The 26,987-nt window shown below is 38.4% G+C and overlaps 1 protein-coding gene across 3 annotated transcripts in view; it reads right to left on the bottom strand.

Moving 5' to 3' along the window:
• LOC149845907 (exocyst complex component SEC6-like) overlaps positions 1–26,987 on the bottom strand; it is a 198,937-nt gene that overhangs the window by 138,496 nt on the left and 33,454 nt on the right. For all 3 annotated transcript variants that reach the window (XM_089996067.1, XM_089996069.1, XM_089996068.1), the window contains exons 4-8: positions 20,101–20,189; positions 19,785–19,875; positions 19,488–19,577; positions 19,293–19,372; positions 739–831 (exon numbers count right to left, since the gene is read on the bottom strand). In XM_089996067.1, the coding sequence (XP_089852193.1) occupies positions 739–831; positions 19,293–19,372; positions 19,488–19,577; positions 19,785–19,875; positions 20,101–20,189 (443 nt within the window). The remainder of the gene's footprint in view (positions 1–738; positions 832–19,292; positions 19,373–19,487; positions 19,578–19,784; positions 19,876–20,100; positions 20,190–26,987) is intronic.

The raw sequence follows: 26,987 nt of genomic DNA, 5'->3' as shown, positions 1-26,987 counted from the left end.
TTACGGGTGTAGTTGGCTCCTTCAGAGAGTTGTAAATTAATACAACTCTTGGGTCACCAACAATTCAAGGAACTATTTGAGTAGATAAATAAGGATCATAGGAAGTGTTTCATTTATCTGTCATTTCTCTCTCTCTCTCTCTCTCTCTCTCTCTCCCATACATTATATATATATATATAATGTATGGAATTCGAACCCAAACTTGATTTATGAGTCATTATTGATATCTCATCCACCGGTCTTCCTTATTTTTTTATTTCCACCTAGTCTTCTTTCCATTTTGTATTCTGTATATATTTTTTTCACATATATGATTTACATATACAACATATATCACTGTCAAGAATCAATTTTTTATTATTTTATTTGGTTTGTTTAGTAAATAAAAAAATGAAAAAAAAACAGAAGGAATTAATATTACCAATCAAGCTATTTCCAATAAGATGAACACCCCTTGAGAGAAACTAAAAAGTACATAAACTATATAACATGAACTTTGCCAAGGAATAAGATGTAAACTGGAAAAAATCATCTTAAACAAATGATCAAGTATTGCCAATTAAGAAGCTTCCCAAAACATTTTTTCTATTTTTCCTTATGTTGTCAAAAAATATATAGGAATCAGCAAGACAAAAAAGCAAGAACAAAAATTATAGCACATCGACTTAAATAAACAAGGAAACATTAATAACAAAACATGCAATATGCAACAATGATTAAAAGGGTTGATATTAGCACCTTTCCTTCGCAAGCTTGAAGTAATTCGAAATATGGCCCCATAAAGTCTTTTCAAATGTTTCCCATGTACGGTCCACATCTTCAAAATACTCTCTAGAAAATATTTGCATAAACTGATCAGCCAATTTTGCACTATACTGGAGCAATTGACAATCATTAATGATCAATCATATAGGCAATAGATTAAACTAGTGAACGTAGACCACAGAAAGTTAAAAACACAAAATGAACACATTTTTTCATTAAAAAATACATGAATATATAGGCCAAAAATGAATACAACAGCCTATCTGCCATTCAGTATTTGAACCTAGTATTTCCTATTGACAATTACAAGTGAACTTTGTATGATGCTGCTCCCAATTTTTGTTTAATACTTGGTTATCACTGTTTTATGTGCTTTTTCGACATGATTTGTCGCAAAGTAGCTTCAGTTGCTTCAAGTTAATACTCATTTAGCAAGTATATGACACAAGGTATAGCCAAATAATGACCATTGTACTACCTGCCTCTAAGAGAATAAAAAAGGACATCAGCTTCATCTAAAAAATCAAATGAAGACCTTGAAGTATCTAAGAAAACATGTCACAGAAATGTGACATCAACACGACAACCACAGAAAAGTATATGATGTTTGATTTACAACAATCAACCAATTATTTTCACCTATCATCCAAATGAATCACGTCGCCATTCTTAAAATTGATGTTCATCATTGAATATTTCATTGCATAAGAGAAGGATCATGTTGGTGCCTATTCCTAACTATTTTGAAGTTTTGAACCACCAGTACCACCTAGACAAGCAAAAAGCCTCATTTACAAAAAGCAGAATAACTTCTTGGTTTTGAGCCATATCCGCTTCCAGTGGAGCTTCAGCCATCCATGAGGGTGTTGGACAAAAAGAAGCTGCAAGAGAACATTCGATAGACAAAGACACCATGATACCAAAAAATTTCATTTGCAAAAGAGAAGTTTTCTTCATTAAAGGTATAGACATTATAGTGCATAATGTCCCATTTAGAACAGCCTGAGAATAAGCAGTCCTATCCAAGTGAAGAATTAAATGGAGTTTCTTAACTGTTAAGAATATGGGTTGGATCCATATCCATATTCATATGTCATTGTTGTTGACGTTATCAGTCGTTGATCGATCTTAGAGAGACGAGAGTGAGAGAGAGATAACAGACAGAAAGAGAGAGGAAAGAGAGAGGAGAAGAAAAAAGAAAGAGAGGGAGAGAGTTCGATTTTTCATTAACCCTAATCACCTATTTAAATAGGTGATTAGGTGGAATGAGATTACAAGTAGGCATAAGTAATTATGCTAAATTACGTATGACCACCCCCAGATTTATGAATATTACTTTTAACACTCCCCCTCAAGCTGGAGCATATATATATCTATCATGCTCAGCTTGCTGCAACATCTTGAGAAACCTGCACTTGCGAGAGGCTTGGTGAAGACGTCTACAACTTGGTCTTGAGAAGTCACATGACTAGTAGAAATATGCCCCGCTTACACTAAGTCACGTATATAGTGACAATCAACTTCAATGTGTTTCGTTCTCTCATGAAAAACTGGATTGTTAGCTATATAGGTGGCTGCTCGATTATCACACATCATCAACATTGGGGATGGAATCATCATTTGTAGATCTTTTAGAATGGACCTAACCCACATCATTTCAAGAGTTGTTTGAGCCATAGCTCTATATTCTGATTCAACACTAGAACGAGCTACCACAGTTTGTTTTTTACTTCTCTAAGTAATTAAGTTTCCTCCGACAAGCACATAGAACCCTGTGATGGACTTTCTATCATCGATGGCCCCTGCATAGTCTGCATCTGAGTACGCAATTATATCAAGGTTGGAGCTTTGTTTATATAGCAATCTCTTTCCAGGAGAGGATTTCAAATACCTGAGAATCATCATAGCTGCCTGCCTGTCAATGCACTCGAGTAGGTTTATCCATGAATTGGCTTATCTTGCTCACGGCTAAGGAGATATTTGGCCTTGTTACAGTGACATATAAAAGTTTACCAACCAAGGATCTAAAACTTCTACTGTCAATAGGTTCTGCTTTTTCATCATACATATGCAGTTTAGGATCCATTGGTATATTGGCTGGTTTGGCACCTAACATCCATGTTTCCTGCAGTAGCTCAAGTACATACTTTTTCTGTGACAGAACTAACCCCTCACTGTTTCTGGCCACCTCTATGCCCAAGAAATATCTAAGAGAACCGAGATCTTTTGTGACAAAGTGCTTCTGAAGATGAATCTTTGTGTCTGAGATGTCCTTTGCACTACTCCATGTAAGAATAATATCATCTACATATACAACCATAACCACAATACCAGTGGAGGTTTTCTTGATAAACAAGAAGTGATCTGAAGATGACCTGTTGAAACCAAATGCAGACATAATTTCAAATAACTTTTGAAACCATGCACGGGGACTTTGTTTAAGACCATATATAGTCTTCTTTAGTTTGCACACCTTGCTACACTCCCCCTGAACCTCAAACTCGGGAGGTTGTTGCATGCACACAGTCTCAGACAGATCCTCATATAAGAAGGCGTTTTTCACATCTAACTAACATAAACTCCATCCATAATGAACAGCTACAGATATGACCAACCGAATAGTCCCAAGACGGGCTTCTGGAGAAAAAGTCTCAAAGAAGTCAACTCCATATGTTTGAGCATATGTTTGAGTATACCCTTTAGCGACCAACCGGACCTTGTACCTTTCGATGGAGTCATCCGAGTTATACTTAATGGTGTTGACCCACTTATATCCAACGATATCTGCATCAATGGGAGGAACAACCAAATCCCATGTGTCGCATGAGAGCAAGGCATCCATCTCAACCTGCATCGCTTGCTTCCACTTAGGATCTAATAACGCTTGATGATGATTAAGTGGGACAGAAGTGGCAGATAAAGCAGAGATAAAATTCTTCATTTGAACCCCAAGCCGTGCCTCAGTAACAAACTTGGAAATAGGATGTAATGTGCATTGTCTTTTACCTTTCCTGAAAGCGATAGGTCTATCATCATCAACATTAGACATCTCAATATTTTCAGGAGAACTTACTTCTAAAGAAGGTGGTGATGTAGGTGTTGATTCAAGTGGTGATCTGCGAGTGTACACCAGAGGAGGATCATGATACCGAGCAGTTGGGGGAGACTGAGAATGAGAGATAGTCTGAGAAATAAGTCTACGAAGCTTTGGCAAAGGAACATGACCAAGACGAAGATGCCACTGATAGGTACTAGAAGATGGCTCAGACACAGAATTCATGGATCCAACTGGCTGATGAAGATAATAGACACCACCCTCCTCATGGCCTCCACCAATCCTCTTCCCCGTTAGCAAGTCCTGAAAAATACAACACACAGGATCAAATATCACCCTACAGTTATTCTCCTTAGTAATACGACTAACAGACAGTAAATTCTAAAGAAATGAAGGACATTAGTCAATTGAAGTGTGGGGGATATGAAAATGTTTCCTTGGCCTACAACAGGAGAAGACCTCCCATCAGCAAGTATAACATTGCGAGGTTCAGCAATAGGATTTAACTTTGAAAAATTATGTGGAGTCTCACACATATGTCTAGATGCACCTGAGTCAATAATCCATCTACTACCTTGATAACTCGGGCTATCACCTGTAGAACATGCAACATCAGCAAGGGGCATAGAATCACTCGAACTAGGTAGCCGGTGAGACACCAATTCATCATACAAGAATGGCAGAAAAAACCTCGTCGGATTTTTGGTGTTGTTCGAGATATTCATTCTTTCATTTTTCATTAACTTTTTATTTATATTTGAACATTATCTAAAAATTATTGATGTAGTTGTGTGTTAATTATTCCTTATATTGATCCTTGCAAGGATAGAAATGGGAGTAAATATCCATTGGAAGGCCCCTGAAATGCGAGTGTTTCCCTAAATTTTCTCGTATTGCAATGTGGATGCATGTTTGCAAAGACGAGGCTACAAATGCGAAGAATATTGGGTCATTGTATGAGAAGAAAAGCTAGCAATGTAGAATTATGCAAGATTACCACAACACATGTAAGTATTCTTGAAACAATTTCTTACATTTTTTGATATAATGTGATATAGGACCAACCATGAATGAAATGTTATCGTAGGCAACGTAGTGCCCCTACGTGGACGAGGTAGATGAGGATAATCATGATGTAATTATGGAATCGAAGGGCCTCGTGAGGAAGGATATTTGATTGCACAATATGAATGAAGTTGAGCGCCAACTAGTCAGTCTAGTAGTCCATCAATTTCGCTATGTTTAGCGGCAACCACCCAATCGCTCTTGTAAAACCCAAAGTTAAAAAAAAAAAATCGTATCAGACCCGGGCCAGGTCGAGTCCGGACCCGACCCGGGCCCGTCATCGGTAGGGTTTTAATAACCCGACTCAGGACCCGAGCGCCACACCCCCCCCCTCCTGCGATTTCGGGAGGATAAGGGAAACCATCGGGGTTTCCCCATTCATCGCCCCCCCTCCCATGAGGCCTTTAAAAGCACTGCAGGAGGGCAAGGGGAGGCACACAGCCCTTCGCCCCCATCGCGCTGACCTCCTCCTTCCCTACGCACGCCTCCAGCGCCGCCGACGCCGGCCACCGACGTCGATCTCCTCCCAGGTACGACGTCTCCACCCTCTTCTCCTCCCTCTTCGCCCCTCTCTCTGTCACCTCGCCGGAAGGCACGACAGGGGGCCGATGGCCCCTGCCGTACCCTCCCTCTTCACCCTCTTCTTGAGGGTTCACCGGGAGGCCGACAGGCGGCGCACGACCCCTGTCGCGCCTCCCACCTCTCCTGTGCCCATTGGAGGCCCGACAGGTGGCCTACGGGGCCCCTGTCGTCCCCTTTTCTCTCTGGGGGTTCGTCGGAGTGCCGGCAGGGGACCAATGGCCCTTGCGACACCCCCCTCTCCCCTGCGGGCGATCGGGCGACCGACAGGAGGTCGGTCGTCCCCCTGTCACCCCCGTCCCGATCTCTCCCTCCCTCTTGGGGCTGTCAAAGAGTCGGCAGGGGTCTAGTCACACCTGCGGCACCCTCTTTTCCCCCTTTTTGGTGTCGTCGTGACTCTGTCAGGCAAGGGTTGAGACCCCTCCCATTCGTCGATTCTTCAGGCAAGGGGTCGAGGCCCCTGCCATCCCTTGTTTCTTTAGGAAGGGGCTCAGGCCCCTGCCATTTCCTTTTCAGACGAGCAGGGGCCAAGGCCCTGCCGTTTATATTTTCGCCAGGCAGGGGCCGAGGGCCTACCATTTTCCTGTTCTGTCAGGCAAAGGTAAGGGCCCCTACCATTATTCGTTCTTCTGGCAGGGGCCTCGCCCCTGCCAGTTCCTTGTTGGGTCAGACAGGGGCCGCAGTCCCTGCCGATTTCCGCTTTGACTGGCAGGGACTGAGGCCCCTGCCATTCATTGGGTTGCAGGGGTCGAGGCCCCTGTCATCCAGCTTTGTCAGGCAGGGACCGAGGTCCCTGCCATTTTGTTACTTTTGTGAGGCAGGGGCCGAGGCCCCTGCCGTTGCCTGTTGTGTCTGACAGGGGCCGAGGCCCCTGCCATTCACTGCTTGTCAGGCAGGGGCCGAAGCCCCTACCATTCACTGCTCTGTCTGGCAGGGGCTGATGCCCCTGCCATCCGTTGTCTTGTCATTCGTGGCAAGGGCCGATGCCCCTGCTGTTCGCCGTTTGGTCAAGATCGTCGGCCACTACCGTTCAATTTCTTTTTCTGTTATGCAGGAACCTTGACCCTGCCACTCATCAGTTTCCGCCGACAGGGCGGGTCTTACCATTGCCCTTTTGTTCTTTTGACAGCTATGTCATAATAATACTCACACTTTTGCAGACTTCGCATCGAACCCCGCTCTGGCTCCACGGCCTGAGCCTCGTGTCATCTACACCCGTAGACGCACGCAGCTGCACGACATCCCGAGGTAGGGAAAAGTCGCACGAGGATTTTGGATGAATGAAATAAAATAAGACTTCTGAGATAGAATAGTTATTCTACATACCTGCTTATCTGGAGAAGTATTTAACTTATGATTGTCTGGTCAGTGTTTTCCTCATTTTGATTCTTTTGAAATTGCATGCTTAATGTAAATTCTTTGGGTAGACTCATTCTAGAGAGAATCGAGTAGTTTAATTGGCATACCTGCTTACCTGTAGGATTACTTAACTTGTGATTTTCTGTTCTGCATGCTTATTCTTTTGAAATTGCATACTTAATGTAAACTTTGTGAATAGACTCATTTCTGGAGAGAAACCCACTGCAATTGCTATTGTAACCGAACCTTAAGGCAGGTATGGTATAGATTTGACGAGAGGTCATGGAGTACCTTGAAGTGGGAAATCAACACTTTATTGATATAGATGAGATAATGTCGGCCTCCATAGGCCAATTGCTCAAAAAGCAATACATGTCATGTATGAACCAAAAGAATCATAAAACATTATATGTTGCCCTCTCATCGTAGTCGTACCTCTAGGTAGGTACGATCGTACTTTTGGACAAGTACATCTCATGTGTGTTACGATGGTTGAATGATGAGGTTGTAGCAACCTCGATGCGTGCATTTAGGACAATGCTGAGATCACATAAATGGTGATAACTTGCCTTCACAGGCAAGATGCTTGAGTGGGTCTAATAGACCAGAGCATATAGGATGGGGCGGCGGTTAAGAAACCTCCGTCGTACCCATTCGACCTTCACGGTTCATCAAGGGAGAGGATGGATGGTACAAAAAACTCTGATGGACAGGTTATTAACAACTACCCCACGGGCAAAAGACTCAGCTTCCCCAGTCATCGGAGTTAGGGGAATCGGGATTACCATAAATTATCCTAGGTGGTAAGTCCCAAGTACTTCTGCAGAAGTTGGATGCATCCATGGGCCACGAATGCCTTTGGAGATTTACTCTCTTGGTCATTGTTTGTCCCCTTAGGAGCGGACTCAGTCAGCCATCCGGGTTAATGAAAACACCTGACATAATAAACCCCCGGATCGGTCTCGGCTGTTTCTACGTTTCGCGTCTGTGCGTACCCACAGGCCAGTTAATATCAGAACTTAAAGAATATATTTTTGAATAGTTGTAGCTGATTGAGACTTACATTGCTTGAACTGCTTCGAACAATAGCTCTTTGCAGATATTACACTTGTTAGAATAGATTACAACTGTATTGATTGTTTTAATATAATAATTGCTTATCTTATGAATATACTGCTTTATTTTCATTCTACTTATCTATTCGTGCACCTACTGGTTTGTTATGAAACTGACTCATTTCATGGGCAGGTGAGGAGTATGACTTCACAGACGGCCGATGGCGTGGTGTAATATAGCTCAAGATTTCTCTTCTTCCTGCTGGCGTCTTGGCTCTGAGTTTTTGGATTTTTCTTTAGATTATGGAACTTTGAGAAATTGCTCATTTTGTAATAAACTGCAGATTTTATTAATAATCTATTGCATTATTTCCTCAATTCCTTTTTAGTAGTTGTTCATGTCAATGGTGGTCTTTCAGATAACGTACCCAGGATTGTTGACTTGTGTCCATTTCTAAATGTCTTCCGCTGTCATTTTTAAAAGCGAAAACTTTAAATCTTTGAAAGGTTTTTCGATAATGTTTTCAAAATCACAAGTTGAAATTTTGGGGCGTTACAGCTCTGGTGTAATAAGCAAAAACATCCATGGCACATACAAGGATCGAAAGAAGGATTATCAACGTTGTTTGAATTAAAACTTAAAGACTGGTACGACAACGAGGATGACATCAGCACCATGGTACGTGATGACGAGGAAGTTAAGGTCCAAACTAAGGAGGAGGAGGAGGAAGTTAGGGCAAGGAGTCCAACATTCCTATAGAGATCCTCTATTCCAAAAAAAAGAAAAAAATGGAACGAATATTGTTTACATCAATTTGTTACATCTGGGATTTATTGCTTATTTGTCCTGATATTCTCATCTTTCCTTTGTTTGTTTTCCTACAATTCCTTTTGTCATATCCTGATGGTTGCGATTAACGCATCTTTCCTCAGTCAATTAGTTACCAAAAAACTTGACTCTTCCAATTTCATTACTTGGAAGAAAAAAAATATTCTTTTCCTTTGTAGCCATGATTTGATGAGACATCTCGATGGGTCATAGTCTCGAAAACTGCAATTAAAAAAACAAAGTTTGCATGGCAACAGAGTGACCAATCAACAATGGCTTTTATTACAGCCACGCTCTCCCGTGAGGTTCTTCTTCCATCAGAAGTCTCAGCAAAAGCGTTGTGGGATATGTTGTGTTGTGGGATATGCCCACGACCCAAGGAAGAGGATGTGGTCGTGGGCATAACTTTGGTAGACGTGGGATAGGTATCTTACCTATACCTTCATCTTCTTCTAATCAAGCAAATATCATATGCCAAATGTGTGAGAAAAAGGGTCATACGTGCTCAAATTGTTATTAGCGATATGTCCTGACCTATTGGCCACCCATCGTGCCCATTCATGCTCCTCCATCGATTGGTTCTGGGGTACTCAATGCAGGATTTGGACAGCTCGATTTTCAGCAACAGTATCATAACCCTCTTGGTAATTTGTGGGTTGTGAATATGCATTCTTCATCTTCAGTAGTACCTCCTAATACTTCATCTCAGGGCGGGTTCATGGATTCAAAGGCAACACATCACGTTACTGGAGATTCAGGAAATCTCTCTCATGATGAGCCTTAACGTGGTAGAGGGGGTGTGATCACAGGAGATGGAAAGCATCACCACATCACTCACATAGGGACTGTTGTCAGCCCTACTAGTAGAGGAATCATTTCTTTGTCTAATACCTTGTTCCCAATATTCAAAAAAATCTTATCTTTGTTTCCCAACTTTGTCGTGATACTAATTCTTGTATTTACTTTTACCTGTCTTCTATTTCTGTGAAGGGAATTTACACGAATCAAATGCTCATTGAGGGAAAAAGATGTGGGAACTTATGTCTTGAATGAAGCTCTGAAGCCTAAGTTATCGCTAGTCAGTCATTTGTTGTTCGCGTCATCATCAAGTACAGAAGTTCACAAAGATGGCAATGTTTGGCCCCGTAGATCAGGCCATTGCAATTTCAATTTTCTTGATCTTTTATGTAATAAAGGATTGATTGATGTCAAAAAGAAAAACTTTGTTTCTTCAGCTTCTTGTGTTAGTCGTTGTATATGTAAGAGTCGTGAACTTTCATTTTTAGGTCGAATAAAGGAGCTTCTTTTCCATTTGAGCTTATACATTCTGACGTTTGGGGGCCTTCCCATGTTGTGCCTTTGTCTAAATCCAAGTATTGTGTAAGTTTTGTAAATGATTTCACTTGTTTCACTTGGATATATTTCTTAAAATCCAAGCATCAAGTTTTTCTGTTTTCCGTAGATTCAAGTCATATATCGAAACTCAGTTTTCTCGAAAAATCCTAGCACTACGCACTGACGATGGTGGTGAATACATATTAAACTATGTCACATGGGTGCGGGTGCGGGTGCGGGTGCGGGGATGCGGCACTTCCAAAAAACCCGGATGCGGGAGTGCGGCAGGGGGGGAAAATGTAATATATATATATATATATATAGAGAGAGAGAGAGAGAATTTTAAAGTTTTAACCGTTTAACATTTAACAGTTAACATTGTCATAATATCATTCATCATGCATGCATTATATCAACCTAAATATCAAATTATCAATCAAACAAGTAAAGCAATTACATAAATCAACCTAAATATCAATCAAATAAGTAAAGCATAAAAGAACTAAATTACATACCAAAGTATATCCTGATGAAGTAATGGATGTTAATAATTTTCTTCTTCATCATCAAATGCATCATTAGAAGAAATATTGGGCTCAGCTAAATCCATGTTTGTTATGTTGAAATCATGCTCTCCCTCGAAGTCACACTCTTCTAGGTTTACATCCCAAAATTTGGATGTTCCTTGTCTGCGTTACAAACCCAATTTGAAAATGTTAAATACAATACAAGTATATTTAAATGAAAACTAAGAAATAATCAAATAACTAAGAAAGCAAATTAGTACCTTTATTCATCATTGCTTCGCAAAAGTAATCGAATATTTGAATGAACATATACTAAATCCTCTGCACACTTGCTGGTGAGTTTGTTTCTCTTCATGTTGTGGATTTGAGAATATGTGCTCCAATTTCTTTCACAACAAGATTAACTAGCAGGCTGCGATAGCAATCTTAATGCAAGACGTTGGAGAAGATGTGTTTCTGATCCAAATGTTGATCACCATGTGATAGGATCTATATTATCTTCTTCTCTCACGAATAATGTCGGTCCATATAATCTCGAAGATGAAAATTTCTCAAACTCTTGTGTGACTTGATGTAGAAGATATGCTTCTGAAAAAAGTCTTGTCATACACATATTTCTATGTCTTGATAGCTCTGGGTCTAAATTTGGAGAGACACGACCAATACCACCAGCCCGCCACATATTTGCATAATATTTTGGATTAGGAGAATGTGTCATGCAATGCAAAGGAGTGTTGCTCTTATGTAATCTTCTGACTAAAATTGAATGAATATGATTAAAAAAATCTGAATCATCCAATGAAGGATTTTTTTGTTTATGCTTGAAAACTATAGCTTGTATTTTTTCAATCATATTATCCCACATTTCATAAACTTTGTTTCAATCATATTATCCCACATTTCATAAACTCTGTGAAGCATGGGCTCATCCTTAACAACTTCTCTTAACATTTCCCAAATAGGTTGCGTAAATTGAAGGAAGTATACCACTTCATCCCAAAACTCATCATCAAGACTGAATTTTTTAATTTCTTGAGCCTTGATATCATCATCAGCATGATAGAATGCAAATTTTCATCAGTCACCATGTTAATCAAAGCATTTTTCACGCTTTTAATCATCTTCATCTTCACAATGATGGACGCAAAACATGTTTCAGTGACCTTCAACAATTTCAAATCATAATGCCTATTAAATATAGCATTAGCACGATGGTGGTTAACAACAAAATTCTTAATGCTTTTGACATTTCTTTCTAAATCTTCAATCCATGAACATAAAGCATATGATTGTGAATTTTCTTCTTCTTTGGGGTTGCAGATGCTCTTTAGTGTTAGATTTAAGTTGTGTGCTATACAGGGAGTCCAAAAAATACGAGGGTACTCACTTTCCAAATTCAACGCTTCACTTTTACAAACTGGAGCATTGTCTGTAATGATTTGTACCACTTTTTGATCACCCACTTCTTTTATCACTTCTATAAACAATCTCTTCAAATACTCTGCATTTTTATATTCCCAGATGCAACAACTTCTTTCAAGAATATTGGGTCACTAAGCGAACAAGCAAGGAAATTAATTAATGGACGCCTTTGAAAATCTGTTCATCCATCAGACACAATAGAAACTCCATTTTGCCCACATGAATATTTTTTAATCTCCAGCAACCTCTCCACCTTTGCCCTCACTTCTGCAAGAAGTGTGGTTCGTATTTTTTCTGAACTTGGAGGCACATAACCACTCAAATTACAATTTGCCAAGGATGTTACTAAATCCTTCCAATAAGGATTTCTAGCCGCATTTAATGGGAGTGAACCAGAATAAAAGTACCTCTCAACTTTTCTATCCAATTCTTCTCTTCCATATGTATTGAATGATGCTTGTATCGTTCATATACCTCCTACATTGACTTTTCTTTTTTTTCAGCATCTTCTTGGTGGCTTGCAAATGGCACACTAACTGCACAAGAATCGGCCATTGCCTTTCTCTTCTCATATTCTTCTTGTATTTTCTTGTATTGTCTTCGCATTGCCTCATTAACTTTTCTGCAAGCTGAAATGACATGTTTTGGTATCTTCAACAAATGAGCCTTCACTCTTATGTAAGACACAACAAAATCTCTTTCGCAGAGCTTGCATCGAAATCTCTTGTTTCCACCACCTCCTTCTCCAGTTTTTGCAAGTTTATCTACATGTACCCATAGTGGCCCCACATCATCAATCTCACTGCAACTATCAGCAAAACTAGCAGCAGAACTCACATGTTGGGATGAGGATGACGCAAGTCCTTTCCCTTTATCCGTCATTTTTATCCTGAAAACACAAAAAAAAAATACATTCAAAATTTTAAATCAATTATACATACTGACATTATCTTGATATAAAATCACCAAGGAGGGGGGATCTGCCCCTCCCCTGCCAAAAACAAGGACGGACTCAGCCCCTCCCCTGCCAAAAACAGAGAGCAGGGACGAGGGCTCGACCCCCTCCGTTGTCGAAAACAGAGGGAGCTCAGCCCCTCCCCTGTCGACCCAACAAGAGAGCGAGAGGGGGGGGCTCGGCCCCTCCCGTGCTGAAAACAGAGGGAGCAGGGGGGGCTCAGCCCCTCCCCTGCCGACCCAATAAGAGAGCGAGGGGGGGGGGGGGGGGGGGCTCAACCCCTCCCCTGCCGACCCAACAAGAGAGTGAGAGGGGGGGCTCGGCCCCTCCCCTGCCGACCCAACAAGAGAGCGAGAGGGGGGGCTCGGCCCCTCTCCTGCTGAAAACAGAGGGAGCAGGGGGGGGCTCAGCCCCTCCCCTGCCGACCCAACAAGAGAGCGAGAGGGGGGGATGGGCCCCTCCCCTGCCGAAAACAAAGGGAGCAGGGGGGGGCTTGGCCCCTCCCCTGCCAACCCAACGAGAGAAAGAGAGGGCGCAGGGGGGCTCGGCCCCTCCACTGCCGACCCAACGAGAGCAAGAGAGGGCGCAGGGGGGGCTCGGCCTCTCCCCTGCCGACCCAACGAGAGAAAGAGAGGGCGCAGGGGGGGCTCGGCCCCTCCCCTGCCGACACAAGCAGAGAGCGAGAGGGACGTACCTGCAACGAGGGAGAGGAGGAGCTTCGGAGGTGGCATCGGGGCGTCGAGAGGAGAGGGTTGCGCGAGAGAGGAGAGGAGAGGAGTGATTTGGGCAAAAAAGAAATTGCCCTAATCACTCCTTTTCATCGAGGGTTCTTTTTAACGTCTGAAATATGGACGAAAACGACCCTGGGTGCATTGACCGCACCCAGGGTCGTGTTGACCGCACCCGGTGTCGCACCCGCATCGCATCGACGCGAGTGCGGCACCTGCTTTGCCGAGTCCCTGTGACATAGATATTGAATGAAGTATGATAATTGAATCTAACATGAGTTGAATTGTCCCAAAACTTACAAAATGGTGTTGCTAAACACAAACACCGGCATATTGTAGAGACAGCTCTGATCATGATATATGATACTAATCTCAAGACAGGTTTATGGTCAGAGGCATTTCATATGGTAGTTTATTTGATTAATAGAAAGTTCGTCCAACCTAAGTGAAGAATCCTCCTACTTTATGTTGTATGAAATGCATCCTAATTACTCTTGGTTACGGGCATATGGATGTCGATGTTTTGTTCATATTGATGGCACGTTTAAAGACAAGTTGCTCCCAGGGCAATCATGTTCGTGTGAATGCTTTGATCATGACAGAAATAAAATTATTGTTTCTTGCCATGTTTTTGTGAAAATCTCTATAAAAAAGGATTTTGTGTATAAACACAATACTAGAAACACAAAGTGTGCACAAAGGCATAAAAGGAGAACTCTCACAAGTGCACAAAGGCATGGATACAAATGCACAAAGGCATAAAAGGAGAACTCTCACAAGTGCACAAAGGCACGGATACAAATGCACAAACGTAAAAAAAATATCAACTTCAATATGTTGGGTCCCAAAAGAGGGCTTTACAAAAGTGTAAGTTACAAGGGGGTAACACCCCATATTTATAATACAAGGGAGAGAGGGAATGAGGGAGTGTTGGGCTCCCAACGGCTCTAAATAGAGCTGTTGGGAGTCCAACAGCTCTCTCTACTTTATGCTTTTTGACTTTGGTCAAAAAAGCATAAAGCCAAATAAGTCCAAAAACTAAACTAAAAAAGAAAAAGAAACCTAACCTAGTTAAATAAACTAACCTAATCCTAACTAAACTTAAAAGTAAACTAAAACTATGAGATTACATATTGAATTATGTTACATTATTTAACAGTTTTTCAAGAACACAAACAGAAATAGATCATAATCCTCTAACAACATTTTGTTGCAGTCCTTCTGGCCATCCACATAAAATTCAGCTCCAGCACCCATAATGTGATGGCAGCTGAATGCCGTTAGATGCCATAATGGGATGGCAGCTCATAATGTGATGGTAGCCCATAATAGGATGTTGTCCCTAGGCCTGCAAATAAGAATGTTGTTAGAAGCCACTGGGTGTATAAAATCAAATGGAAGTCTAATGGCAGCATTGAATGATTCAAAGCAAGGTTGGTAGCCAAAGGCTATACTCAGAAACATGGGTTAGATTTAGGTGAAACATTCAGCCTAGTCATTCGAATGGGCTCTGATACCAAAGACCAAGTGGCTGATCTTTTCACTAAGGCCCTTCCAGAACATCGTCATTGGTATTTGAAGTCCAAATTGTCCAATGTCCTTAACCATGCAGTCGATCCTGGTATAGATCCGGGTTTCAAAATCCAAACCTGATTAAGGTTGTATCATTCGTGTATTCATCCCATTATAAAGGGGCAGTATTGTAAACTACCTTACACTAATATAAAAAGAAAAAAACGCCACCTTAGAACAGAGACGTCTATTCAGTTTTCAGATTCTCTCTCTCTTCCTCTTTTCTTTCTTGTCTGCTTGTACAGAACACAACTGCCAGCAGAATATTTCACATGTTGGTCTCACTCCCCGTCCTACTTTTGACCAGCTCAGGAGCAAGCATTTGGACTATAAAGCCATGTTTAATATTTCAACTAGTTCCAAGAAAGAAACTGCAGCCCCACAACATGAGGTTCTCCTCATGACAAGTAGTACACCTGGACTGAACAATTCAGGACGAGGATTAGGCAAACAGTATGGCCGCGGAGCCAGATCGCTACCCACACCTTCGAGACCTAGGCCTAATAATGTTATTTGCCCGATATGCAACAAGCATGGTGTATCGCCCCCCTTCAAGTGCCCATTCCACCTCGTTTTCATGCACTTGTTGGTTTTCTTGTTTATGGACAGTGACCAATGGGGCAGGTCAATCAGCAACATTATTATCCTCCTTCAAGTGACACTTCATATGTGTCACATGCTCCTTCTCAGGCTCCACCACAAGACGTTGATGCCGTCTGCCAGTTTCAATAATATGCACATGCATCATGGTCAGCAAAATCCTCTTGCCAACCCCTAGACAGCTTTTGTGAATCTTCAAAATTCCTGGCCAGCAAACAATACCATGCAAACTAACATGGGAGGACAACATTCAAATGCTTGGGACATTGACTCAGGAGCTGCACATCATGTTACCGGCAATCCAAATAAGCTTCTTAAAGTTGTCTCATATCATGGATTGGGCAGAGTTGTTATTGGTGATGGAAAACATCACCCCGTCACTCATGAGGGGACAATTGTTCCAACAATGTTGGGCAATGTATTATTGTCCAATACATTCTTTGTCCCTAGAATTCCGTGTAATCTTATTTTTGTCTCTCAGTTATGTGATGAATTCAATTTTTGCATCTCCTTTTCTCCGTCCTATGTTTCTGTGAAGGACATTCACACGAACCAAATGTCTGTTGATGGAAGATGTGGAGATCTCTATCTCATGGATGAAGTCTAGCCTTCGTCTTCTTCATGCAGTTCTTTGTTTGCGTCCAGTATGGATAGTCATGATAAAGAGGTTGAGCTTTGGCATAGAAGACTCGATCATTGCAATTCCAGCTTTATTGGTGTCTTATGTAATAAGAATCTTGTTCCCTTAAGAAACAAGGTTCCTAGAAATTCTCTTTGTTGTTTAGTTTGTCATATTTGTAAGAGCCATGAGCTCCCATTTGGTTCATCTAATAAAAGAACTTCTTTTCTATGTCACATAGGTGCGGGTGTGGATGCGGGTGCGGGTGCGGGTGCGGATGCGGCACTTTAAAAAAACTTGGCTGTGGGGGTGCGGGGAGAATATATATATAATTTTTAACAGTTTTAAGTTAACACTGTGTATTTGTATGCATTTATGTATTTATATATATAATATAGATAAAAATGGACTTGATTAGGGTTAACTGAATTTACTTTTGGATAGAAATGGACCTCAGTGTGGTTGACTTCACCTAACACAAAGGAAGTTGTGTCCAAGTGTCGCACCCGCTTGGGTGCGATGCGGGTGCAGTGCTCTGTTAGAAGAGTCTGTGTGACATAGCTTCTTTTCCATTTGAGTAAAGTCATTCTGATCTTTGGGACAGCCCGTGTGTCTTCCTTCTCGAAATCATGGTACTACATGACCTTCATTAATAATTTTAGTAGGTATACCTCAATCAATTTCCTTAATTCAAAAGATCAGGTATTTTCTGCCTTTCAGAGCTTTAAAAATTACGTTGAGAATCAGTTTTCTCGAAAAACATTTAGCAGTGATAAAGGTGGCGAATAAACAGATAGTGTTTTCAAACAATACCTTATAGATCATGGGATTCAGCATGAGATGTCGTGTCCTAGGACCCCTGAGCATAATGGTGTTGCTGAGCACAAAAACTGCTTTAACTATGATGGTTGAGTCTAAGTTGTGGATTGATCTTTAAAGAGAGGCATTACACACTGGTTTTCCTTATTAATTGCATGCCATTGGCTACATTGAATCGGTAATCTTAGTATTCTCTTCTCTTTGGAAAGGACACAGATTATTCCCTTATTCGTGTGTTTGGATGTCTATACTTTGTTAATGTTCATAAATCACTTTGACGAATTTTCACAACTGATTTGTCAATTTGTTGGATATGATGATGAGCATTAGGGGTACAGGTGTTTTGATTACAATGTTAATTGTTTGATAATTTCACGAGATGTTATTTTTTATGAAAACAAGGCAGGAAATTACGGCAATAAATCAGGATGCATTCAAGTTGATGATCTACCCATTTTTCGGCCCTCAGCTAGCACTCCAACTAAGGATACGTTGAGAGCAGATCAGTCCCTAGAAGAGTCCAATAGAATTATCACTGATGCTGGTCCTAGTTTTGGGACAGATCCGAAGTCACTGCAGCAATTGAGCATTCAGCAGTCCTGTTGCCTCCGACAAGCAGCCCCATCCGGAAGCACATGGAGCATCACAACCTCCTACTTTTCCACATTTTTCTCAAGTCTATGAGAGGCGTGGGAAGGATGTCACTCACTCACATGCTGCAGGAGCAAAATCAAACCAGAATCCTAATGGGCTTACAGCCTTGTAATTTAAATACTTCAGAAAATGTGGTGTCTGATTCAAATGTTTAGTTGAGAAAGCCGTCAAGGGTAAGGCATCCTCCAGAACAATTTGTTACTTTTGAATCCTTCTCCTTGGAATTTTATACATATGATGCAGCTATATCCCAAGAAAAGGACCTTTTTAGCTTTACAGAAGCAAGTAAAAATCCACAATGGGTGGAGGCTATGAATGAGGAGGTTAAAGCATTGCATGAGTCCGATACTTGGGAGGTTATAAATAGGCCTTTAGACAAGAATGTTGTTGGATGTCAATGAGTGTATAAAGTTAAATATAAGGCTGACGGGAGCATTGAGAGGTATAAAGAGTGCTTAGTAGCTAAAGGCTACACACAAGAGTATGGTATGGACTTTCAGTCCTGTTGTCTGCATGGGAAGGTATCTGCAAAGAAAAAGGATTGAGCCAAATTTCTATGCCCTTAAGTAGTCACCACCATGAGAGCATGCTGCAATCTTTTAAGGTTTTTTACGCTGCCATCTATTGTGTGATTGCTGCTCATTTATCATAAGAAAGCATCATGCAGATTGTTCGTTCATATGCTTGTTTGGTGCATGATGAATATATTTCCTAATGAGTACATTAACATATATTTCCAGCAGCGTATGCTGGACATGTATTATTGATTGACATCAGACATGCATTCCTTGTTAGATTTACACTGATGTGAAATATCATCATGCTTGCAAATATAAGACCAGGGTGCATATGGTCTTTCATGCCACTACTTTTTCTATTGCATCACAATAAAAATTTCCAAGATTTCTATTAACTTGTCATAAGACTTTTGTCTGTGTGTATGTGTCCATCTATGTCACATGGATACTCCATTTTGGCTCCCATTCAGTATCCCCTTATATACTAGTTATACTGAAAACTTCATAAAAATGGCTGCATCCCCATGTCTACAGCCATATCCATGTAACATAGGTGTCCATGTTATATAAGTGTGTGCATCGAGCAACATCTCTGATCATCTGCGTATAGTTCCTTCTGCTGGCCATGTTTGTTTTTTCTTAAAATATTTGTCACTGAATTATACATGTAAAGAAAAAAATACATTAATACTGTTTTCATCATGATCTACAAAACAGTTGCAACAGGAGTAAAAGAGGCACTAAAAACAACAACCTAAACATAGCAGCATCCATGAAACAACTTATCAGAGGCTGAAGGACATAAAAGCACTGAAAAAACAATTATAAGAGCTGACCTTAGCCTGCCAACCTCTTCTTTGTGAGAAGATGCAGCAGCCAATGCAAATCTCCTCTTGCCATCAAGAGCCGTTAATCTCTGACTCAGGTAATTGAAACAATCAAAAGTGATTTAATCTGCATTTTAGTACTAATCGTAGATAAAAACTAAAGTAATGATAACATCTATTAAAAAGGGAAGAAAAAGAAGGAACCTCAAATGTGTGAACAAGTTGTTTATCATCACTCAAAGAGTCACGTGCTTCAGCAGCTTCAACAGAAATAGACATCATCCCTTCAACATCCTATAGAATTAACTATGTTTACATACATATAGTGGAAAGAGATTCAGATTTCACTAATAACTGCTCCCATGTGAGATAATTTGCAAAATCTAAGAACCCAGTCTCCATCATGTATGGAAAATAGCATATCAAAAAGAAACATGTTTCCAGGTATCAGAAAGTGCATCTTGTAACGCCAAAATGTAGAAAGTGAAACTTTGTGATCACCTTCAAGGTAGTGTTCAAATTGTTCCTTGCATTGCTAAGGAGCTTTATTTGATCATGATTCTCAATTAGTGTCTGACACTCTTGACACAATCTGCATTCAATCAAATATTCAAGTTGAACAAGTACATAGTAATTGGTAGTGAAGATTAGCAAGAAATACAAATTTCCACTGAGGAAATTTTCATATTTAACTATGTAAGCACAAGTGGAAAAAAAAAAGCACAAGGAAATGATAAGTTCCTACATGCTATCTCACAGGAAATATAGGAAAATCACATGTGCACAATGTCATATTGGATGAATTTACATAACATACTTATCAATGGACAAAAAATTCTGACGAAGCTGATCTATTGATTTCTCTGATGACGACAGTGCTTCTAGCCCACCTTGTGCCTGCCCAATCTGGAAAGATAGAGATATTTTGTAAGCAGCAGCATTTTGCAAAAAAAATGAGTGGTGTTAGTCAGAAGAACAACTCATTGTGGGGTCCTTACATCACAATCATATCTATAAGAAGTTTATTTTTTTCAGAGAACACTTTACTTCCCTTTTTGAGTTCAGAAGCATAAGATTTTATAGTAACTTTCATAATTAGTATTTTATTTTCACCTTTCTTTATTATTTTTCCTAATTAGCAAAATAGGATTACAGGAGGCACTTTGATGTTTGAACTCAAACTCATCTGCCTCCACACAAGGACCTAAGAAGGAAAGATATGATTGATGCCCAAGCTGGTATCTCTCCATAATGTTGACATAAGCAGCTCATTTCATTCTGTGCCACAAAGACATGTTATGATTACAGAATGACATGGACCCTGGCATGACTCAAGAGTTCTGAACCATTACATGGGAAGATATACGCCTGCCATGTGCTTTGCATTCAAATTTTGAGAACTGGAACTTAAAATTTTAAAAGTTAACATATCAGAAGTGCAAACACAAAATTAAATATGCAAGACTATATTTAATATATCTAATCTCACATGTATATTATTGATCAAACAATGAATCAAGAATGAAGGATTTGTTAAAATATGACTATATGTATGATACATATTTATATATTAATATATATCAGGTATTTAAATAAATATATATTTGTATATATATAGATATAGATATCAGGGGTATTTGGGTCATTTCCCATGTTGTAATAGGGACAGTCTAGTAGAGACTGTTTTGTAATTTTATTCCTCTGTTTTTTTTTTTTACTGTTACAGTCAATATGACTGTTGGGGCAGACTGTTCCCAGCGGTCATATTTTTTATTGCCCTCTCTTGGCTCTATAAATAGTGCTATTCTTCTTGGTGTAATGCTGTGCTTTTTTACAAGCATATTTGAGGTTATATAAATTTATATTTTTTACATTGTGACTCTTGTGAAATTTGTGCTCTTATGATTGTCTCCTTGGTGGAGATTGCATTTGACCCAATAGTGGTCTTAGTGTGTTTGTGATCTCTTGTAGCCCTTAGTGACATTCTATTGTTATTATTATTCACTTAATTACATGTAATCGGAGCCTAGGGCCCTTGTTATTTGAAAGTCATTTTGATCGTGCTCTCCTAATGGCGGTGGTCAGCTTCAAGCCAGCTACTTCACCGTGATTATCACCATGGCCGAAAGAGAATCTTCCGTCATCTCCTACAAGCTCAATGAAAGCAACTATTTGATGTGGGTTACCGCTATGTAAAACAACATCAAAAGGAAAAAGTTATGGGATTTTGTTAGTGGAACTACCACCAAACCCCAATTAAAGCTAGCAAGGTGTAAAACACCACAAATTTTTCAAGTCCATTCCGGACATTTCTTATAGCAGATGCCAAAACCCTGCATGGCAGTATCAAGTCTCACCCCTAGGATTATCTCAGCCTAGAGATCAGTCTACCCTCATTTTGTCAATAAAATTACAATTTTACCCCTAAGTCACCCTTAGCCTTTCATCTGTCAGACTTAGCCAAGATCAGCTTAAGTTCAAAAAAGTTAGAATGTCGGTCAATACAAGCCTCCCTGAGCTCACGATGAGCTGTGTCAGTTCATTCAAGCTAAATTCAGTCCATTTCAGGCGAAATAAGCTCATTTTAGCTTAAATTTTAACCAGATTGTCCCCGAGTCAGCCAAATCCAGTAGATCGTATCCTCAGAAGTGTAACATGAGTGCACCAAGAGTTTGAACGGTCCAGTTCTAGTTCAAAGTCACTTTTTACATACTCGGACCTTCGTTTTAGCTCATTTGAGCTCAATTCAGTCCAAATTGAGCTAGCCCCAACTGGTTAAGCTAGTGTTTTAGCTCCGAATTTAATTCACCTGAGTATAATTGGCTTCGGATTCAGTTCATTACAATCCAGTCCAGTTCAAATTAGTTCAAGTCAGTCTAGTACCGTGTTTCTGCCCCTGCAGGGCAAAAAGCAAAAAAATAAAAATTCTCCGGGACATTGTTTCAAACAATTTTTGAACTGGGACAGACCCCAAATTCGGACTCGGATCAATTCCTTCATCTAATATTTTATCAATATCTGAGATCCGATCCATTTCAATTAGGATATTAGATCCAATGCAGGATCTGGTGTCTAATTTCTTCCCGGACCTGGATTTTTCATTTGATTCATTCAGAAATCTATATCGAGAGTCCAATTCAGTCTTTGAACCTGGAATATCTCATCAGATATCCAGGATTCAATTAAGCCATTTTGGATCTATTTCAGTCTGGATCCACCTTTTGACCCGTTCAAAAGTTCAATTCAATCAATTTCCGAATTCTGATTCATCTAACATCTGAGATTCAGTATTCACTTCTTGGATTTTGATCTAGATCCAAGATTCAATTCCATTCTCTGAACTGGATCCAAGATCCAAAATCAAAATCCCAATTTATTATGAATTTGGGGCTTTTTCCTTTTTCAACTCTTCAGACATCCATATTTAGGGTTCGATTCCCATTTTCGAACCAATTTCCTTCAAATCAAAATCCAGATTCAATCTTTTTCAAAACTTCGGATCCAGATCCTTTTAAAAATTCAATTTTATCCTAAATTTCAAAATCAATCTTTTTAAAAATCCATTATTTTGCGAAAATCCTTTGAAAAAATACCCTAGATTAAGTTCAAAATTCAATTTGGATTTCGAAATGTCAGAACAGATCCAGATCCAATTTCAAAACCCAATTTTTATTCAAAATCAATTTAGGGATTTTAAATTCAGAAACAAAATCTGATTTTTATCCCCAAATTTCAAAGATAATCTTTTGAAATTCAAAAATCTTTCGAAATTCAAAAATCTTTCGAAAAATATCTTGGATACAACAACAACAACAACAACAACTACGCCTTCATCCCAAAACAATTGGGGTCAGCGATATGAACCAAAAAAGAAATTCATTTTGGGTCTTCCACATGAATCATTTTCCTCCAATCATTTCTATCCAACGCCATGTCCTCGGTGAGGTTCAAAGCATTCATATCCTTTCCTATCATCTCCATCCAAGTCTTCCTAGGCCTACCCCTACCTCTTTTAACTAATATATCCAGTTCAAAATTTAGTTTGGATTTCAAAATGTCAAAGTGGATCCAGTTTCAAAATCCAATTTTTATTTAAAATCAATTTGGGGATTTCAATTTCAAAATCAAAATCAAATCTTTATCCCCAAAATTTCAAAACAATCTTTGAAATTTTAGAAACCAAAACCAGTATTTTTGCAAAAATTCTCAAAATTCAATCTGGATCCGGTTTTTACCCAATTTGAATTTCATAAATCAAGATTGGGTTTTTGAAATCCAATTATTTCCAGAATTTCTCTTTTCATTTTTCACATTTCATTTCCTTTTTTTCTCAAATTCAAAATCAAAATTCAAAAATATTATTTTTTGAAGGGGGGCACTACTTGGCATTTTTGAGATTCAAAATCAAAATCGTTTTTTACAAAACTTTAAAAACCCTCTTGCCTTTAAAAACCCACATGAGCATCACCCACAAGGTGATGCCATGTGTCGAATTTTCAAAAGAAGGACCACTTTGCCCATCTACAAAATTGAAAAATGACTCACATGGGCACCCATGTGCAAGAGGGGCGCCATGTGTCAAAGATTTTATGAAATGGCAATTTCACCCATTTGAAAAAAAGGAAATGCCCACATGGGCTTGGCACCACCTTTTGAGATTTTTTAGTCCCACATTGCTCATTTTTGCTTAAGCTATCCCCAATCTCTATTATAAATAGACCCCATGGGGGTCTCTCTTTTCCATAAGTTCAAGTTTGAGAAATTGAGAGAATCAAAGAGTTCTCGCTTTCTCTTCTCTTCTCTTATCTTCTCTTCTCCTCTCGCTCTCTTTCCTGCTCCTCTCTTGGCTCTCTTGGTGGCTGAAGTCAAGAAGGAGAAAGAAGCTCTCCAGCCCAATGTAGGCCCTCTCTCTCCTCTTTTCTAATTTTTCTTTCTTTCTTTTTATTTCTTTTTCTCAAAATCCCCCCCCCCTTCTTCTCTTCTCTCTTGCAATTTCTTTTCAATATCACGTAATAGCAATGTAGATCTAGCTTAATTCCATGTTAATTTCCATTTTTTATGTTTTGATTCATTCAAATTGCTATTTATTTTATGCATTTTCATTTTGTCCATTTAGAATTGGGATTTGATCTTCAATAAATCAAATTCCACATTCTATGGGAAAAATCAATTTCAATCTATGCCCCAATGCTTTTAATTGCATTTTACATGCTTTCATTTCTGTTTTTATATCATTTTCATTATCATCTATGATCTAGAATGGTAGATCTCACGTTTTAATCATTGGATCAATTGATATTTTCAATTCTGGTCCATTTTTACTTTCATCATTTCGCATATAATTAAAAATTATTTTGATCTGATTTTTTTACTGCATCATAATACATATGTTTTCGGGATCTCCACCAAAAATCAGATCAATCTGAGTTGGTTTGATCACTCAAAAAAATCAGGATTCGGACTCTGCTACTTAGCCTCGTCCGAATTTTTCTTGAAATTAGATCAACTTGTTGGAGTGATTTCTCCCTAACCAGAGATGATCTTTCAAATCTGTAAAAAGGAAAATCTTCAGCATTGTATCTAGTTTCTTCATGCCAATTTTCATCAATTTTTATGGTGTTTTCATATCTGTTTTTGGCCAAAAACCAACACCCTATTATACTGTGTCACTTTTAGGGTTTGGTTTTTAACCCATTTTGTTAGAGTCATATCTCCCTAATGGGAGATCATTTTCGAGATCTGTCAAAAAGATCCTCTTCATCTGCATGTCTAGTTCATCTCAGTAGAATTTTATCCATTTTTATAGAGTATTTATATTTCTTTTGCATTTTAAGTCAGAACCTTGTCTGTTTGCAATTTAAGGCATTATTCCGACTTAAAACCAACTTGTTGCATTCATATCTCCCTAATGAGAAATCATTTTTTAGAGCTATCAAAAAGAGTTTTCTCCTTAGAATGTCTAGTTTATGCATACCAATTTTCATGAATTTTCATTAATTTTTCATCGATCATTCAGACCAAAACCCAGAAACTTGTTGATTTTTCTTTTACAGGCTTTTACAGATTTTTTGCCAACTTGATCAGATTGGATCTCCCCAATGGAAGATCATTTTCTAGATCCGTAAATTGAAGATTTCCTCAATGAATGTCTAGTTTATCTCTATGAATTTTCATCAATTTCTAAGAAGTTTTCATATCCAATTCTTTCGCACAATCGGAACACTATCATTTTGCCTTTTTAAGCATTTGTTGAATTTCATTTCAACTTGTTTAGATGTGTCCTTTTTAAAGAAAACTCATTTTCGAAATCCATAAAAAAGGTTTTCTTTCATTTTAGGTCTAGTTTATCCACATAAAATTTCATAAATTTCTAACATGTTTATGGATTTTTCATTTATTTTTTGGGGCATTAAAAGCCTAAATAATGAAATTTTCTCCAATTTTTCAATAATTGAAGAAAATCCATAAATGTCTATTGTTATTTCTAACATGTTTGTTCGTTTTGCAAGATTTTTCTTTTCTTTCTTTTTAATTAATGTAATTCATTCAAGGGTTGTAATAATTATATTAATGAGAAATTTACTTTATGCTTAGTTTAAAATGAATGAGCATATTAGTTTAATCCCTCTTCATTTTAATTTGTTGCACTCTTTTAATTTTCTTAAAAACACTATGAAAACACGAATGACACGTGCACCACTAAGTAAAGTTGGTATTTACGACCATAGTCGGAATACGAATAATACTTAGAATTATTATTCCTTATTAAATAAAATTTGACCTACACTCTTAGGTCAATTTCAAAAAAAATCATCATTTCTTTTAAAAAAAATCAATTCTCTTTTCTTCCTTTATTTGAATTCAAATAAAGGTTATTTCAAGTATATTTGTAGCTACAGTCATGAATATATGAAAATTAATCTTATTTTTATTCTATAAAGGCACAAAATCTCTTTTTCTTCTTTATTAGAATTTTAATAAAAATCAATTTAAAGTATATTTGTGGTCATAGTCATGAATATATAGTAATTAATTTTGTTTTAATTCTATAAAGTATCAAATTTCTTTCTTCTCAAAGAAAATAGCATATTCATCATTTAAGATAGAAATTGCTTCATTTCTTTTCTCTTTTCTAAAAATTCTAAATTTTCAAAGTATTTTCCATTTTTCCAAGCATTTTTCCAAGTGATTTTCGAAATTCTTTTACAATTTAGTATTAAAACATTTTTCGATTTTATTCTAAGTCATTTTCAAATCATTTTCAAGTTTATTTTAAACCACTTTCAAAACATTTTTAATTTTAGTTGAAAACATTTTCAAGATAACTCAAGTTTATTCCAATTCATTTTCAAAATATTTTCAAACTTATTCAAACTATTTTTGAATTTTCGAACTTTCTAAAATCCACCTTCTCAAAAATAACTTTAACTTTCAATTTCAATTTCAAATTTTCCATCCCAATTCCAAAATTCAATTTTCAAAATTCAATTCCAATTTCAATCTTAATCTTCAATTTCAATTACAATTTCAATTTCAATTTCAATTTCAATTTCAATTTCAATTTCAATTTCAATTTCAATTTTCAAAATAAACTCAAGTTCCAAAATAAATCTCAAGTTCCAAAATAAATCTCAAATTAAACTTCAATTTTCAATTTTCAATTTTCAATTTTCAATTCTCAATTCTCAAAATTCAAAATAAATT

This window comes from Nuphar pumila, chromosome 2 (genome assembly GCF_984573655.1).
Source record: "Nuphar pumila chromosome 2, dmNupPumi1.hap1.1, whole genome shotgun sequence".
Taxonomy (NCBI): domain Eukaryota; kingdom Viridiplantae; phylum Streptophyta; class Magnoliopsida; order Nymphaeales; family Nymphaeaceae; genus Nuphar; species Nuphar pumila.
This window is presented reverse-complemented; position numbering and strand designations above follow the sequence as displayed.